We start from the raw sequence: 18,333 nt of genomic DNA on the forward strand, positions 1-18,333 counted from the left end.
AGTTACCCATAGCAGCCAATCAGATCGCTTCTTTCAGCTCTCAGAGTCTTTGTGAAAAGTGATGTGATTAGTTGCTATGGGCGACTGCTGCACTCTTCCTCTCCACAGGTTTGATCTCCTCATGGTGTGTACACTGCAGATTTTACAGATGTGTTTGTGGAAAATCCTACTTGATACCATAGAAGTAATTTATCCCGGATTAATTAATCTGCCTGAAACCAGAACTGCCTGGTTTTGCCTATAGTGACCAATCACAGCTCAGCTTTCATTTTACATGAAAATATAAAATGTGAGCTGTGATTGGTTGTTAGGGGCTGAGAGGTGAGCTGTGATTGGTTGTTAGGGGCTGAGAGCTGAGCTGTGATTGGTTGTTAGGGGCTGAGAGCTGAGCTGTGATTGGTTGTTAGGGGCTGAGAGCTGAGCTGTGATTGGTTGTTAGGGGCTGAGAGCTGAGCTGTGATTGGTTGTTAGGGGCTGAGAGCGGAGCTGTGATTGGTTGTTAGGGGCTGAAAGCTGAGCTGTGATTGGTTGTTAGGGGGCTGAGAGCGGAGCTGTGATTGGTTGTTAGGGGCTGAGAGCGGAGCTGTGATTGGTTATTAGGGGCTGAGAGCGGAGCTGTGATTGGTTGTTGGGGGGCTGAGAGCGGAGCTGTGATTGGTTGTTAGGGGCTGAGAGCGGAGCTGTGATTGGTTATTAGGGGGCTGAGAGCTGAGCTGTGATTGGTTATTAGGGGCTGAGAGCGGAGCTGTGATTGGTTGTTGGGGGGCTGAGAGCTGAGCTGTGATTGGTTGTTAGGGGCTGAGAGCGGAGCTGTGATTGGTTATTAGGGGGCTGAGAGCTGAGCTGTGATTGGTTATTAGGGGCTGAGAGCTGAGCTGTGATTGGTTATTAGGGGCTGAGAGCGGAGCTGTGATTGGTTGTTAGGGGCTGAGAGCGGAGCTGTGATTGGTTGTTAGGGGCTGAGAGCGGAGCTGTGATTGGTTGTTAGGGGCTGAGAGCGGAGCTGTGATTGGTTATTAGGGGGCTGAGAGCGGAGCTGTGATTGGTTATTAGGGGGCTGAGAGCGGAGCTGTGATTGGTTGTTAGGGGGCTGAGAGCTGAGCTGTGATTGGTTGTTAGGGGCTGAGAGCTGAGCTGTGATTGGTTGTTAGGGGCTGAGAGCGGAGCTGTGATTGGTTATTAGGGGCTGAGAGCGGAGCTGTGATTGGTTATTAGGGGCTGAGAGCTGAGCTGTGATTGGTTGTTAGGGGCTGAGAGCTGAGCTGTGATTGGTTATTAGGGGGCTGAGAGCGGAGCTGTGATTGGTTATTAGGGGCTGAGAGCGGAGCTGTGATTGGTTATTAGGGGCTGAGAGCTGAGCTGTGATTGGTTATTAGGGGCTGAGAGCTGAGCTGTGATTGGTTATTAGGGGCTGAGAGCTGAGCTGTGATTGGTTATTAGGGGCTGAGAGCTGAGCTGTGATTGGTTGTTAGGGGCTGAGAGCGGAGCTGTGATTGGTTGTTAGGGGCTGAGAGCGGAGCTGTGATTGGTTATTAGGGGCTGAGAGCTGAGCTGTGATTGGTTATTAGGGGGCTGAGAGCGGAGCTGTGATTGGTTGTTAGGGGCTGAGAGCGGAGCTGTGATTGGTTGTTAGGGGCTGAGAGCGGAGCTGTGATTGGTTGTTAGGGGGCTGAGAGCTGAGCTGTGATTGGTTGTTAGGGGCTGAGAGCGGAGCTGTGATTGGTTATTAGGGGGCTGAGAGCGGAGCTGTGATTGGTTGCCAGGAAATGTGAGTGTAAATTCACCTGTAGCGGGTCAATGTATGTTGCAGATTTATTGCAGCTTTTCCCCCATTGCCTTTAACGAGGAAATCAAAACCTACAACATCTGCAGTAAAATGAGTGTGAATTGGAGTGTATGACTGTTAGTCCGCTCTCCTCCTAGAACAATCTAGTGTATATTTTGCTATAGATTAATACATTTTCAGCAATGCTTTGAGGGTGGGGAGGGGAGACATTGGGCGGATTACTCTTCTGACTGTACACGCTTATGTGTTTAGAAAAATCACGAAATACTGCAGAAAACCCTTATTTCCTTCCCACATGTCATCAGTGTAGGGGAAACCTCTTTCTGTACGGGCCAAGTCCTCAGTATGTCAGTATTTATGCTGCAGATCCACTATGGATTTTCCACATCGATTTCAGAGAAAGAAGTAAAGGAAAAAATCCACAATAAGTTCCCAGTGATCCAGATTTCCCCGTGGAAATGCTGCTGATACATTTACTTTTTTCTCCCTTCAATCACTATTTTCTGCAATGAGATCTTCAATAACATCTGTAAAACTTGGTGTGGATTTACCTGTGGAAAAATCTGCAGCATTTCTGCCCTGTGTGAAGCGTGCCATGGTACGGTACTATCCTGGTCTTCCATGGATAGCGCAGGCGGCTTTTAGAAGGAATTCTGTACATTCCTGAGACTCGGCCTCTGACAGCTCAGGGGGGGCCGACTTGTGCTACCAGCTAAAACATTTCCCGCATTAACCCTTTAGTAAGCAGAAACATGGCCGCCTCAGGCTCACTGCTTAGAATTCGCATGAAGACTCCTTCATCTGTAATAAATTCTGCAGGGTGCAAGGTAAATATTGGGGTTCCATAGAGAATAACAGCAATTGCCTGTAAGGAAGGATACACTGAGGAATTTCCGAATATAACTGTTTAGAAATTTAGAATTTTTGTGGTGGAGCTTCTGCCAAAAGAATGATCCTGGTCCTTCTGTAAGCAGAATCCACGTGGAATACATTGTCATCTATGCGGGCGGTAATGTCCAAGCAGTTCTAGCGCCGGGCGCCCTGGACAATCCGCCATGTTACCCATCCTAATAGACTCTGTTGTGAATATAATGTAGATGATCTCAGACTATAACCAAACTCTTTATTTCCGGCAGGTTTTTGATATTCTTTTGCTCGGTCTGTAATCATGGGGTGGAGTTTATCAAGCGGCTTCCGCTGCGATGGTGAGTCCAGCGCTCTAGAAATCTGCCATAATATTGCGCCAATGTATTCCATGTTTTTGAGACTTGAGATATTGATACAAAATGTACGTGTGATCCCTTCCAGGGTGGACATCGTGCACCTCGCTCTCTACAACCTCGGGGTCCTCAGTAAGAAGAAATACTTTGATTTTGAGGAGATCCTGACTTTTGTCAATGATAACTGGGAACATCTGCAGCTCGGCAAGGTGAGTGCGGATTCTACAGGGGAAATGGAATAAACTCTGGTCTAGGTTTATCACCTGCTTCGTCCATAGAGATCAGTCATAGCGCTGCATTCAAATAAAAGCTGAGCTGTCATTGGCTGCATTGGGCACGTTATTGATTTACAAAACTAAATCAATAATCTGGGTCACTGTATGAAACTATAGGGAGACTCTGGACATAACTATTAAAGGGGCACTCCACTGGAAAACATTTCTCTTTTAAATCATCTGGTGCCAGAAAGTTAAACAGATTTGTAAATTACTTCTATATTAAAAAAATCTTAATCCTTCCAGTACATATCAGCTGCTGTTATAAGCCACAGGAAGATTTTGTCTGACCACAGTGCTCTCTGCTGACACCTCTGTCCATGTCAGGAACTGTCCAGAGCAGGAGAGAATCCCCATAGAAACCTCTCCTACTCTGGACAGTTCCTTACATGGACAGAGGTGTCAGCAGAGAGCACTGTGGTCAGACAGAAACGAAATTCAAAAAGAAAAGCACTTCCTGTGGATGATAACAGCAGCTGATAAGTACTGGATGTACTGGATTTTTTAATATAGAAGTAATTTACAAATCTGTTTAACTTTCTGGCACCAGTTGATTTAAGAGAAATGTTTTCCAGTGGAGTACCCCTTTAAGGTTTTCCTGGGGGAACATTCATGAGATTTAGGGAATGCAGAAGGGAATCCTGTCAGCACAGTGTACCCCCCTGTAGTCGTATATGAGCCTTGGCTTTTAACTCCATGTGACTATAGTCTGTCCTCAGCGTGTGTACGGTGGGCACAAGATCCCGTAATAGATCCCATCACCCCCCCCGTTATTATCACTTTACAGGGACACGTGGCCGAGCACATGAGATATTTGGGGTCTGTATACTTCTGGGATCAGGGGGGGGGGGGTGTCCTCTATCCTGTAATAGATCCCATCACCCCCCCCCCCCCCCCCCCCATTATTATCACTTTACAGGGACACGTGGCCGAGCACATGAGATATTTGGGGTCTGTATACTTCTGGGATCAGGAGGGGGGGGGGGGGTGTCCTCTATCCTGTAATGAAGCTGTGTGTATCTCATCCGCCGCCGGATCTAAGCATATCATGTGTGATACAGGGTGCAGTGGCTCTGTATCTAAGCATATCCTGTTGTACAGGGAGCAGTGGCTCTGTATCTAAGCATATCATGTGTGGTACAGGGAGCAGTGGCTCTGTATCTAAGCATATCATGTGTGGTACAGGGAGCAGTGGCTCTGTAGCTAAGCATATCATGTGTGGTACAGGGAGCAGTGGCTCTGTATCTAAGCATATCATGTGTGGTACATGGAGCAGTGGCACTGTATATAAGCATATGTGTGGTACAGGGAGCAGTGGCTCTGTATCTAAGGCTATCATGTGTGGTACATGGAGCAGTGGCACTGTATCTAAGCATATGTGTGGTACAGGGAGCAGTGGCTCTGTATCTAAGCATATGTGTGGTACAGGGAGCAGTGGCTCTGTATCTAAGGCTATCATGTGTGGTACAGGGAGCAGTGGCTCTGTATCTAAGGCTATCATGTGTGGTACAGGGAGCAGTGGCTCTGTATCTAAGCCTATCATGTGTGGTACAGGGTGCAGTGGCACTGTATCTAAGCCTGTCATGTGTGGTACAGGGAGCAGTGGCACTGTATCTAAGCATATCATATGGTACAGGGAGCAGTGGCTCTGTATCTAAGCCTATCATGTGGTACAGGGTGCAGTGGCACTGTATCTAAGCATATCATGTGGTACAGGGAGCAGTGGCACTGTATCTAAGCCTATCATGTGGTACAGGGTGCAGTGGCTCTGTATCTAAGCCTATCATGTGTGGTACAGGGAGCAGTGGCACTGTATCTAAGCATATCATGTGGTACAGGGAGCAGTGGCACTGTATCTAAGCCTATCATGTGTGGTACAGGGAGCAGTGGCACTGTATCTAAGCATATCATGTGGTACAGGGAGCAGTGGCACTGTATCTAAGCCTATCATGTGGTACAGGGTGCAGTGGCTCTGTATCTAAGCCTATCATGTGTGGTACAGGGAGCAGTGGCACTGTATCTAAGCATATCATGTGGTACAGGGAGCAGTGGCACTGTATCTAAGCCTATCATGTGTGGTACAGGGAGCAGTGGCACTGTATCTAAGCCTATCATGTGGTACAGGGAGCAGTGGCACTGTATCTAAGCCTCATGTGGTACAGGGTGCAGTGGCTCTGTATCTAAGCCTATCGTGTGTGGTACAGGGAGCAGTGGCTCTGTATCTAAGCCTATCATGTGTGGTACAGGGAGCAGTGGCTCTGTATCTAAGCATATCGTGTGGTACATGGAGCAGTGGCACTGTATCTAAGCATGTGTGGTACAGGGAGCAGTGGCTCTGTATCTAAGCATATGTGTGGTACAGGGAGCAGTGGCTCTGTATCTAAGCATATTGTGTGGTACAGGGAGCAGTGGCTCTGTATCTAAGCCTATCATGTGGTACAGGGTGCAGTGGCTCTGTATCTAAGCCTATCATGTGTGGTACAGGGAGCAGTGGCACTGTATCTAAGCATATCATGTGGTACAGGGAGCAGTGGCTCTGTATCTAAGCATATCATGTGGTACAGGGAGCAGTGGCACTGTATCTAAGCATATCATGTGGTACAGGGAGCAGTGGCACTGTATCTAAGCATATCATGTGGTACAGGGTGCAGTGGCACTGTATCTAAGCATATCATGTGTGGTACAGGGTGCAGTGGCACTGTATCTAAGCATATCATGTGTGGTACAGGGAGCAGTGGCTCTGTATCTAAGCATATCATGTGGTACAGGGAGCAGTGGCTCTGTATCTAAGCATATGTGTGGTACAGGGAGCAGTGGCTCTGTATCTAAGCCTATCATGTGTGGTACAGGGAGCAGTGGCTCTGTATCTAAGCCTATCATGTGGTACAGGGAGCAGTGGCTCTGTATCTAAGCATATCATGTGTGGTACAGGGAGCAGTGGCTCTGTATCTAAGCTTATGTGTGGTACAGGGAGCAGTGGCTCTGTATCTAAGCCTATCATGTGGTACAGGGAGCAGTGGCTCTGTATCTAAGCTTATGTGTGGTACAGGGAGCAGTGGCTCTGTATCTAAGCTTATGTGTGGTACAGGGAGCAGTGGCTCTGTATCTAAGCTTATGTGTGGTACAGGGAGCAGTGGCTCTGTATCTAAGCATATCATGTGGTACAGGGAGCAGTGGCACTGTATCTGAGCCTATTATGTGGTACAGGGTGCAGTGGCTCTGTATCTAAGCATATCGTGTGGTACAGGGTGCAGTGGCTCTGTATCTAAGCCTATCGTGGTACAGGGTGCAGTGGCTCTGTATCTAAGCCTATCGTGGTACAGGGTGCAGTGGCTCTGTATCTAAGCCTATCATGTGGTACAGGGTGCAGTGGCACTGTATCTAAGCATATCATGTGGTACAGGGTGCAGTGGCACTGTATCTAAGCCTATCGTGGTACAGGGAGCAGTGGCTCTGTATCTAAGCCTATCGTGTGGTACAGGGAGCAGTGGCTCTGTATCTGAGCCTATTATGTGGTACAGGGTGCAGTGGCTCTGTATCTAAGCCTATCATGTGGTACAGGGAGCAGTGGCTCTGTATCTAAGCCTATCATGTGTGGTACAGGGAGCAGTGGCTCTGTATCTGAGCCTATTATGTGGTACAGGGTGCAGTGGCACTGTATCTAAGCCTATCATGTGGTACAGGGAGCAGTGGCTCTGTATCTGAGCCTATTATGTGGTACAGGGTGCAGTGGCTCTGTATCTAAGCCTATCATGTGGTACAGGGAGCAGTGGCTCTGTATCTGAGCCTATTATGTGGTACAGGGAGCAGTGGCTCTGTATCTAAGCCTATCATGTGTGGTACAGGGAGCAGTGGCTCTGTATCTGAGCCTATTATGTGGTACAGGGTGCAGTGGCACTGTATCTAAGCCTATCATGTGGTACAGGGTGCAGTGGCACTGTATCTGAGCCTATTATGTGGTACAGGGAGCAGTGGCTCTGTATCTGAGCCTATTATGTGGTACAGGGTGCAGTGGCTCTGTATCTAAGCCTATCATGTGGTACAGGGAGCAGTGGCTCTGTATCTGAGCCTATTATGTGGTACAGGGTGCAGTGGCACTGTATCTAAGCCTATCATGTGGTACAGGGTGCAGTGGCACTGTATCTAAGCATATCATGTGGTACAGGGAGCAGTGGCACTGTATCTAAGCCTATCATGTGGTACAGGGTGCAGTGGCTCTGTATCTAAGCCTATCATGTGTGGTACAGGGAGCAGTGGCACTGTATCTAAGCATATCATGTGGTACAGGGAGCAGTGGCACTGTATCTAAGCCTATCATGTGTGGTACAGGGAGCAGTGGCTCTGTATCTAAGCCTATCATGTGTGGTACAGGGAGCAGTGGCTCTGTATCTAAGCATATCGTGTGGTACATGGAGCAGTGGCACTGTATCTAAGCATGTGTGGTACAGGGAGCAGTGGCTCTGTATCTAAGCATATGTGTGGTACAGGGAGCAGTGGCTCTGTATCTAAGCATATTGTGTGGTACAGGGAGCAGTGGCTCTGTATCTAAGCCTATCATGTGGTACAGGGTGCAGTGGCTCTGTATCTAAGCCTATCATGTGTGGTACAGGGAGCAGTGGCACTGTATCTAAGCATATCATGTGGTACAGGGAGCAGTGGCTCTGTATCTAAGCATATCATGTGGTACAGGGAGCAGTGGCACTGTATCTAAGCATATCATGTGGTACAGGGAGCAGTGGCACTGTATCTAAGCATATCATGTGGTACAGGGTGCAGTGGCACTGTATCTAAGCATATCATGTGTGGTACAGGGTGCAGTGGCACTGTATCTAAGCATATCATGTGTGGTACAGGGAGCAGTGGCTCTGTATCTAAGCATATCATGTGGTACAGGGAGCAGTGGCTCTGTATCTAAGCATATGTGTGGTACAGGGAGCAGTGGCTCTGTATCTAAGCCTATCATGTGTGGTACAGGGAGCAGTGGCTCTGTATCTAAGCCTATCATGTGGTACAGGGAGCAGTGGCTCTGTATCTAAGCATATCATGTGTGGTACAGGGAGCAGTGGCTCTGTATCTAAGCTTATGTGTGGTACAGGGAGCAGTGGCTCTGTATCTAAGCCTATCATGTGGTACAGGGAGCAGTGGCTCTGTATCTAAGCTTATGTGTGGTACAGGGAGCAGTGGCTCTGTATCTAAGCTTATGTGTGGTACAGGGAGCAGTGGCTCTGTATCTAAGCTTATGTGTGGTACAGGGAGCAGTGGCTCTGTATCTAAGCTTATGTGTGGTACAGGGAGCAGTGGCTCTGTATCTAAGCATATCATGTGGTACAGGGAGCAGTGGCACTGTATCTGAGCCTATTATGTGGTACAGGGTGCAGTGGCTCTGTATCTAAGCATATCGTGTGGTACAGGGTGCAGTGGCTCTGTATCTAAGCCTATCGTGGTACAGGGTGCAGTGGCTCTGTATCTAAGCCTATCGTGGTACAGGGTGCAGTGGCTCTGTATCTAAGCCTATCATGTGGTACAGGGTGCAGTGGCACTGTATCTAAGCATATCATGTGGTACAGGGTGCAGTGGCACTGTATCTAAGCCTATCGTGGTACAGGGAGCAGTGGCTCTGTATCTAAGCCTATCGTGTGGTACAGGGAGCAGTGGCTCTGTATCTGAGCCTATTATGTGGTACAGGGTGCAGTGGCTCTGTATCTAAGCCTATCATGTGGTACAGGGAGCAGTGGCTCTGTATCTAAGCCTATCATGTGTGGTACAGGGAGCAGTGGCTCTGTATCTGAGCCTATTATGTGGTACAGGGTGCAGTGGCACTGTATCTAAGCCTATCATGTGGTACAGGGAGCAGTGGCTCTGTATCTGAGCCTATTATGTGGTACAGGGTGCAGTGGCTCTGTATCTAAGCCTATCATGTGGTACAGGGTGCAGTGGCACTGTATCTAAGCCTATCATGTGGTACAGGGTGCAGTGGCTCTGTATCTAAGCCTATCATGTGGTACAGGGAGCAGTGGCTCTGTATCTGAGCCTATTATGTGGTACAGGGTGCAGTGGCTCTGTATCTAAGCCTATCATGTGGTACAGGGAGCAGTGGCTCTGTATCTGAGCCTATTATGTGGTACAGGGTGCAGTGGCTCTGTATCTAAGCCTATCATGTGGTACAGGGAGCAGTGGCTCTGTATCTGAGCCTATTATGTGGTACAGGGTGCAGTGGCACTGTATCTAAGCCTATCATGTGGTACAGGGTGCAGTGGCACTGTATCTAAGCATATCATGTGGTACAGGGTGCAGTGGCACTGTATCTAAGCCTATCATGTGGTACAGGGTGCAGTGGCACTGTATCTAAGCCTATCATGTGGTACAGGGTGCAGTGGCTCTGTATCTAAGCCTATCATGTGGTACAGGGTGCAGTGGCTCTGTATCTAAGCCTATCATGTGGTACAGGGTGCAGTGGCTCTGTATCCGAGTCCTCCCCCAGGTCGGCACCTCACTATGGAGACACATTGCTGCCTAGACCGGCTCTGCTGCTGCCACCTAGTGATAAAATCGTGAATTACACCGCTGATACTACTACACTAGACTGCACTGTGTCTCTTTGTGTGATTACAGCCCATTTGTATACATTGTATTTTTGTACTTTCATTGTGTTATAGTAACCTGTCCCTATAGAGGGGTCTCTGACCTGTAAATTATTCCTTCTAGTTGTCAGTCACCCCAGAAGAGGAGCGAGGACAGCACCTTCTGGAGGCCTTAAACAGCTACAAAAGCAGGTGAGAAGCAGAAACGTACAGCGGCTCATGAGTGAGAAGCATTTCCGTCAGAAGACAATGTTCACATTATGTTCACGCTACGGAGTGTGAACGGAATCTCCACTGGCAGAGATTCAGCCTGGCAGCGGACGGCGGCGGTAGGACCGCGCAGCACTGTGCCGTCACCATTGACAGCTATGCAGTACTCCGCGGACTTCCGCGCAAGAATGAACATTTTCTTTCTTTGCGTGGAACAATTCCGCATTGTGAACAGGACTCGCGGAGACCCAATCACACTAATGTTAAGTTCCCACGTTGTGTTGTCAGAAGGGTCTGTGCTCACTAATATGGGGGTCTGTTCTGGAGGAATAGAGAGAACACAAATGTTTGGGTGAACAGAGATCGGTCCGGAACATCATCTGAGGATCTCTCTGATTCAAATATTATTTTATATATTCTTAAATATGGCAGGTTTCTTTGTGGCAAAGAAATAAAAAGAAAGAAATGTATCTTCCGCTTACGTATCCGGGTCCCGCCGAGCCCCCCCAATAAACTCTTACCTGACAAACTGCTGGGTCATATGGACACCCGGTCTGGGGGTGATGTCAAGAAGAAGGGACGCAGCAAATACAAGAGCAGGTATTCCTATGTGATGTGTATACATGGCTCCGCCCCCCTACTGAACATATTATGTGATGTGTTTACATGGCTCCGCCCCCCTACTGAACATATTATGTGATGTGTTTACATGGCTCCGCCCCCCTACTGAACATATTATGTGATGTGTTTACATGGCTCCGCCCCCCTACTGAACATATTGTGATGTGTATACATGGCTCCGCCCCCCTACTGAACATATTATGTTATGTGTATACATGGCTCCACCCCCCTACTGAACATATTATGTGATGTATATACATGGCTCCGCCCCCCTACTAAACATATTATGTGATGTGTATACATGGCTCCGCCCCCCTACTAAACATATTATGTGATGTGTATACATGGCTCCGCCCCCCTACTAAACATATTATGTGATGTGTTTACATGGCTCCGCCCCCCTACTGAACATATTATGTGATGTGTATACATGGCTCCGCCCCCCTACTGAACATATGTGATGTGTATACATGGCTCCGCCCCCTACTAAACATATTATGTGATGTGTATACATGGCTCCGCCCCCTACTAAACATGTGATGTGTATACATGGCTCCGCCCCCTACTAAACATGTGATGTGTATACATGGCTCTGCCCCCTACTAAACATGTGATGTGTATACATGGCTCCGCCCCTACTAAACATGTGATGTGTATACATGGCTCCGCCCCCCAATCCAAGTATTAGACGTGTCCTCTTTGTGGCGACCCCCCTCCGGATGGCGTGATGCTGCCGCCGTCTCTCATCTTCAGTATATATCGTCATGTCTGTTGCAGCCTCCTGCCCGGTCAGCGACAGAAGAGGAGCGCGAGCTGCCGTAAGCCGTCCCAGTTCCTCCTGGAGGATGCGATTCCCAGTGTCAGTAATCTGCAGATGGCACAGAAAGTACTTTATTCTCCTCCTCATGTAACACTTTGTGGTTTCCTTCCTTTCTGATGAGTCTCCTCTCCTGACATTACAGAGCGACTTCACCTCCGCCTGGAGCACCAACCACCACCTCGCCAGCATCTTTGATTTTACATTGGACGAGATTCAAAGTCTTAAAAGGTAAATTCAGCAACTTCAAACTTAATGATGTTAAAGATGGTTCAGGAGAGGATGGCAGAGGGCTGGTGACTGAACAACATGGATTCCTCTGAGGCCACAAACTGAGCAAACTGTTGAATCGATGGAAAACCTGTTTATTCTGTTCAATGCAGTAATAAAAAGTGCTCAAAATTGTCCATAACCTTTAATGTATCATGTTGTATGCTCCGGCCACCTCCAGAGCTGCAGTCACTATTCTGCTGTAACAAGGTAGTAGGCACCTCCTCTACTGCACACTGCCTATGGTCTCAATGTAGTGGGCAGAAGTCAAGCCCCGCTCCTCCCTCATTCCCGCTCCTCCCTCATTCCCGCTCCTCCCTCATTCCCGCTCCTCCCTCATTCCCGCTCCTCCCTCATTCCCGCTCCTCCCTCATTCCCGCTCCTCCCTCATTCCCGCTCCTCCCTCATTCCCGCTCCTCCCTCATTCCCGCTCCTCCCTCATTCCCGCTCCTCCCTCATCACCGCTCCTCCCTCATCACCGCTCCTCCCTCATCACCGCTCCTCCCTCATCACCGCTCCTCCCTCATCACCGCTCCTCCCTCATCACCGCTCCTCCCTCATCACCGCTCCTCCCTCATCACCGCTCCTCCCTCATCACCGCTCCTCCCTCATCACCGCTCCTCCCTCATCACCGCTCCTCCCTCTTTACCGCTCCTCCCTCTTTACCGCTCCTCCCTCTTTACCGCTCCTCCCTCTTTACCGCTCCTCCCTCTTTACCGCTCCTCCCTCTTTACCGCTCCTCCCTCTTTACCGCTCCTCCCTCTTTACCGCTCCTCCCTCTTTACCGCTCCTCCCTCTTTACCGCTCCTCCCTCTTTACCGCTCCTCCCTCTTTACCGCTCCTCCCTCTTTACCGCTCCTCCCTCTTTACCGCTCCTCCCTCTTTACCGCTCCTCCCTCTTTACCGCTCCTCCCTCTTTACCGCTCCTCCCTCTTTACCGCTCCTCCCTCTTTACCGCTCCTCCCTCATTCCCGCTCCTCCCTCCTGTAATGTTTTCTCTTCTTGATTTTAGTGCAAGTTCTGGACAGAATTTCACTTCAGATGTGGACTCCAATGACGCAGCCAGCACATCCGGCTCGGCATCTAACCTGTCTTATGAGTCGCAGTAAGTGGCGCAATACTGTGGTATTTGCTTTGGGAGAATGTACGGTATTGGACAATCCCAGGTTGACATTGTGACACTGTTCACATCCAGAGGCTGACGGCAGACTGGGCCTGATACCAGCGATGATGGAGGCAATGGGCACTTGTGTAATGGCTGTTATTGTGCTGACTGGGTCCCAGGACCAATGGCTGAATCATTTGTGCAGCCCCTCACCTGTATAAACGTCCGCCCCACAAGCCCTCTATACACAGCTGACCAACAATGGTTTATAGCAAAACCCACTTGAAACCCAATACACTGGGATATAGTGGGGTAAACAGGAGTGCAATGGGGGGGTCACTGACTAAAATACACACCTTACGTCCAGAGACCTCTGCTTCTATCTTCTCTGATTTGCGCGCTGGAGGCTCAATATGCATATTCTTTGTCTGTGACTCCACGTCCTAGTGGAGTCGCTGGTCACATGAGCGCATGCGCGACCAGCGACTATGAATATGGCATTTAGTGTGGGTGGACAGGTTTTCCTTTAATGCCGGGGTCCGTTACACAGGGTGATCTCAGCCTATATATATATATGTGGTCCTCGAGGCTGCCATACATTGGGATGAGTGTTCATCTGATCCTCACATAGACATATAGGTATTCTCAAGGGGACAACTCCCTAAACCTTCTCCTACATTACATGGTCGGCAGGTCCTCCTGAAATCTGTGGGCCTGGCCGACCTTTACCTTATCGTATGGCCATCTTTTATCTAATACTTCTCATAACTGAGGGTTTGTTACACTGGTTTTGATTTTATATAATTTTTTTAAATTTATGTGACGTAATATACTTTATATTAGTGATACATGCGGCACTTTCTGTTCTGTGGAAAAACTCATGTTACTCTCCAAAAATGCATCCAGACCCCTTTTATATTCTATTACAGAGTCCACCATGACACCTCCTCCGGGAGAGAATTCCACATTCTCACTGCTCTTACAGTAAAGAATCCCGTCTGTGCTGGTGTAGAAACCTTCTTCTAGACGTAGAAGATGCCCCTTTGTTATATATATATATATTAGGGATCGACATATTATCGGCCGATAATGACCCGCCGCCCGCACCGTGACCGCCGACCACCCACACCGCATCGCACCCCCCACCGTGATGCTGGGCGGTATACCAGTATGGATTTTTTCCCATACCGCTATACCGGTCGGGCCCCTCCCCCACCCTCCGAGTCAATAAAAAAATTAAACTTACCTGTAATGGGGGTTGTCCGGGCCATCCTCCCTTCCAGTAGTGACCGGGGGCGTTCCGGGTGAAGAGTGAACCGGTCCGGGCTGTCCTTCTTCTCCGGCGGTCATCTTCTCCACTCCGGGCAGGCTCCGGCCTAGTACACTGCATAGACGCCGCTACGCCGTGACATCAGGTGCGGGTGTCGGCGCCGGCCTATGGCCCCGCAAAAGCCACTGCAGATCATTGATTTAAAGCGCCCGCTTTAAATCAATGATCTGCAGCGGTGTCGCAGGGGGTTAAATAGCCGATAACTTATACCGGAATATCGGTATAAGTTATCGGCTATCGGCCCTAACCTCCACACATATATACATATATATATTATAGTCCTGGGTATAAATGTATCATGGAGAGATCTCTGTACTGTCCTGATATATATTTAGTCACCCCCTTGTTATATATACAGTCCTGGGTATAAATAGATCATGGAGAGATCTCTGTACGGTCCTGATATATTATATATATTATTTGGTCACCTCCTTGTTATATATACAGTCCTGGGTATAAATAGATCATGGAGAGATCTCTGTACTGTCCTGATATATATATTATTAGGTCACCTCCTTGTTATATATACAGTCCTGGGTATAAATAGATCATGGAGAGATCTCTGTACTGTCCTGATATATTATATACAGTATATTATTAGGTCACCTCCTTGTTATATATACAGTCCTGGGTATAAATAGATCATGGAGAGATCTCTGTACGGTCCTGATATATTATATACAGTATATTATTAGGTCACCTCCTTGTTATATATACAGTCCTGGGTATAAATAGATCATGGAGCGATCTCTGTACTGTCCTGATATATTATATATATTATTAGGTCACCTCCTTGTTATATATACAGTCCTGGGTATATATAGATCATGGAGAGATATCTGTACTGTCCTGATATATTATATATATTATTAGGTCACCTCCTTGTTATATATACAGTCCTGGGTATAAATAGATCATGGAGAGATCTCTGTACTGTCCTGATATATTATATATATTATTAGGTCACCTCCTTGTTATATATACAGTCCTGGGTATAAATAGATCATGGAGAGATCTCTGTACTGTCCTGATATATTATATATATTATTAGGTCACCTCCTTGTTATATATACAGTCCTGGGTATAAATAGATCATGGAGAGATCTCTGTACTGTCCCCTGATATATTTATACATAGTTATTAGGTCGCCCCTAAGTCTTTTTTTTCTAAACTAAATTACCCTAATTCTGATAATCTTTCTGGGTACTGTAGTCCTCTCATTCCCCATATTACTCTGGTTGCCCGTCTTTGAACGCTCTCCAGCTCCACTGTATTTTTCTTGTACATTGGTCCCAGTACTGTACACAGTATTCTATGTGTGGTCTGACCAGTACTGTACACAGTATTCCATGTGTGGTCTGACCAGTACTGTACACAGTATTCTATGTGTGGTCTGACCAGTACTGTACACAGTATTCCATGTGTGGTCTGACCAGTACTGTACACAGTATTCCATGTGTGGTCTGACCAGTACTGTACACAGTATTCCATGTGTGGTCTGACCAGTACTGTACACAGTATTCCATGTGTGGTCTGACCAGTACTGTACACAGTATTCCATGTGTGGTCTGACCAGTACTGTACACAGTATTCCATGTGTGGTCTGACCAGTACTGTACACAGTATTCCATGTGTGGTCTGACCAGTACTGTACACAGTATTCCATGTGTGGTCTGACCAGTACTGTACACAGTATTCCATGTGTGGTCTGACCAGTACTGTACACAGTATTCCATGTGTGGTCTGACCAGTACTGTACACAGTATTCCATGTGTGGTCTGACCAGTACTGTACACAGTATTCCATGTGTGGTCTGACCAGTACTGTACACAGTATTCCATGTGTGGTCTGACCAGTACTGTACACAGTATTCCATGTGTGGTCTGACCAGTACTGTACACAGTATTCCATGTGTGGTCTGACCAGTACTGTACACAGTATTCCATGTGTGGTCTGACCAGTACTGTACACAGTATTCCATGTGTGGTCTGACCAGTACTGTACACAGTATTCCATGTGTGGTCTGACCAGTACTGTACACAGTATTCCATGTGTGGTCTGACCAGTACTGTACACAGTATTCCATGTGTGGTCTGACCAGTACAGTACACAGTATTCCATGTGTGGTCTGACCAGTACAGTACACAGTATTCCATGTGTGGTCTGACCAGTACAGTACACAGTATTCCATGTGTGGTCTGACCAGTACAGTACACAGTATTCCATGTGTGGTCTGACCAGTACAGTACACAGTATTCCATGTGTGGTCTGACCAGTACAGTACACAGTATTCCATGTGTGGTCTGACCAGTACAGTACACAGTATTCCATGTGTGGTCTGACCAGTACAGTACACAGTATTCCATGTGTGGTCTGACCAGTACAGTACACAGTATTTCCCATGTGTGGTCTGACCAGTACAGTACACAGTATTCCATGTGTGGTCTGACCAGTACAGTACACAGTATTCCATGTGTGGTCTGACCAGTACAGTACACAGTATTCTATGTGTGGTCTGACCAGTACAGTACACAGTATTCTATGTGTGGTCTGACCAGTACTGTACACATGTGTGGTCTGACTAGTGATTTGTACAGTGGTAGAAATTATTTCCTTGTCGTGGGCATCTATGCCCCTATTGATGCACGCCATGATTTTATTTGCTTTGGCAGCAGCTGCCTGACACTGGTCACTACAGCAAAATTTACTGTTAACTAAGACTCCCAAGCTTTTCCACGTCAGTTGTCCAAGTGTGCTCCCATTTACTACATAATCCCAGCCCGGATTTTTTCCCCCCATGTGCATTACCTTACATTTATCAGTGTTACCTCATCTGCCACTTCCCAGCCCATACCTCAACCTATCCAGATCCATTTGTAACAGTGCACTTGTCCTCTATAGTGTTATCTACTATATACAGTGTACTGTCCTCTATTGTGTTATCTACTATACACAGTGCACTGTCCTCTGTGTGTTATCTACTATACACAGTGCACTGTCCTCTATAGTGTTTACCGCTTTACAGAGTTTAGTATCATCTGCAAAGATTGTTACTTTACTATTCAACCCCTCTACATATATTTATATAGAGTTTTGTGTAGTGTACAGGGGGCCCTGCACACACCATATTTATTTTTAATATTTTTATAGATTTTATTATCGTTTTCCAATATTACAAAAAGCCCAAAACCTAAGCAAAGAGAAGATCAAAAACCCTACAGCCCCTTCCTCCCTCACCTACCCCTCCCCCTCCCTACAGCCTGGCACACCAAATATATAGTGGTATAAAAATTCCCCCATATATATTGAGCACTACCACACCATCATAAATTAAAATAATACTAATGTCCTCCAATATATGTTAGGGTACATGCACACCACGTTTTTTGTGATACGGTTCCTGTTATCAGGTTTTGAGGAATCTGTTTTTCATAAAAAACCTGACTGAAACTGTATCAAAACGTGTGTACAAATTTCGACCAGTATACGGTTTGAAAAATGATGTCCGGTTGCATCTGTTTTTAAGAAAAAAAACATTATACGTTTTAACTTTTCACTCCATTATGAATAAAGTTTCACTTGTTTGATTGAAATTCTAAGAAAAAAAACTGTGCAAAGTCAAAAACCGTATGGTGAAAACTGGATGGAACCGTACGCACATACGATTCTATACGGTTCCCATTGACTCCCATGTTAAAAAAATAAAACGTATACGGTTTTTCACCCAGACCAGAAACGTGGTAAGACTACTGTTTTGGGTACGGGTAAAGAAACTGACAAAACCGTATAAGACGCAAAACGGACTAAACCGGATGATGTGTTTGACCTACGGTTTACTATGTTAAGTCAATGCATATGGTTTTCTATATATGTTCTGTACGGTTTTTAACTTGAAACCGTATATGGGAACTAGGACGCAATTCTGCACCCTCTGTGTGTGCCAGTGTGAGGTGCAGAATTGCGTCCTATGCAGTTCTGCGTTTGCCCCGCAGCTGGGTGGAGATTTCCCTCCTCGCGCCGTACACCGTTCCCTCCTCGCGCCGTACACCGTCCCTCCTCGCGCCGTACACCGTTCCCTCCTCGCGCCGTACACCGTTCCCTCCTCGCGCCGTACACCG

The 18,333-nt window shown here is 47.3% G+C and overlaps 1 protein-coding gene across 7 annotated transcripts in view; it reads left to right on the forward strand.

Annotated features, from left to right (window-relative positions):
* The window catches only part of PHF19 (PHD finger protein 19), a gene marked incomplete at its 3' end in the record, with an annotated part of 45,881 nt that extends 32,996 nt beyond the window's left edge, over window positions 1–12,885 (forward strand). For all 7 annotated transcript variants that reach the window (XM_056554626.1, XM_056554627.1, XM_056554632.1 and 4 more), the window contains 7 exon segments: window positions 2,923–2,991; window positions 3,095–3,215; window positions 9,987–10,054; window positions 10,505–10,672; window positions 11,471–11,552; window positions 11,656–11,741; window positions 12,793–12,885. In XM_056554626.1, coding sequence (XP_056410601.1) covers window positions 2,923–2,991; window positions 3,095–3,215; window positions 9,987–10,054; window positions 10,505–10,672; window positions 11,471–11,552; window positions 11,656–11,741; window positions 12,793–12,885 — 687 coding nt within the window.
* Window positions 12,886–18,333: the final 5,448 nt, after the last annotated feature.

The sequence above is a fragment of the Hyla sarda genome, unplaced genomic scaffold, assembly GCF_029499605.1.
Source record: "Hyla sarda isolate aHylSar1 unplaced genomic scaffold, aHylSar1.hap1 scaffold_810, whole genome shotgun sequence".
Classification (NCBI taxonomy): Eukaryota; Metazoa; Chordata; class Amphibia; order Anura; family Hylidae; genus Hyla; species Hyla sarda.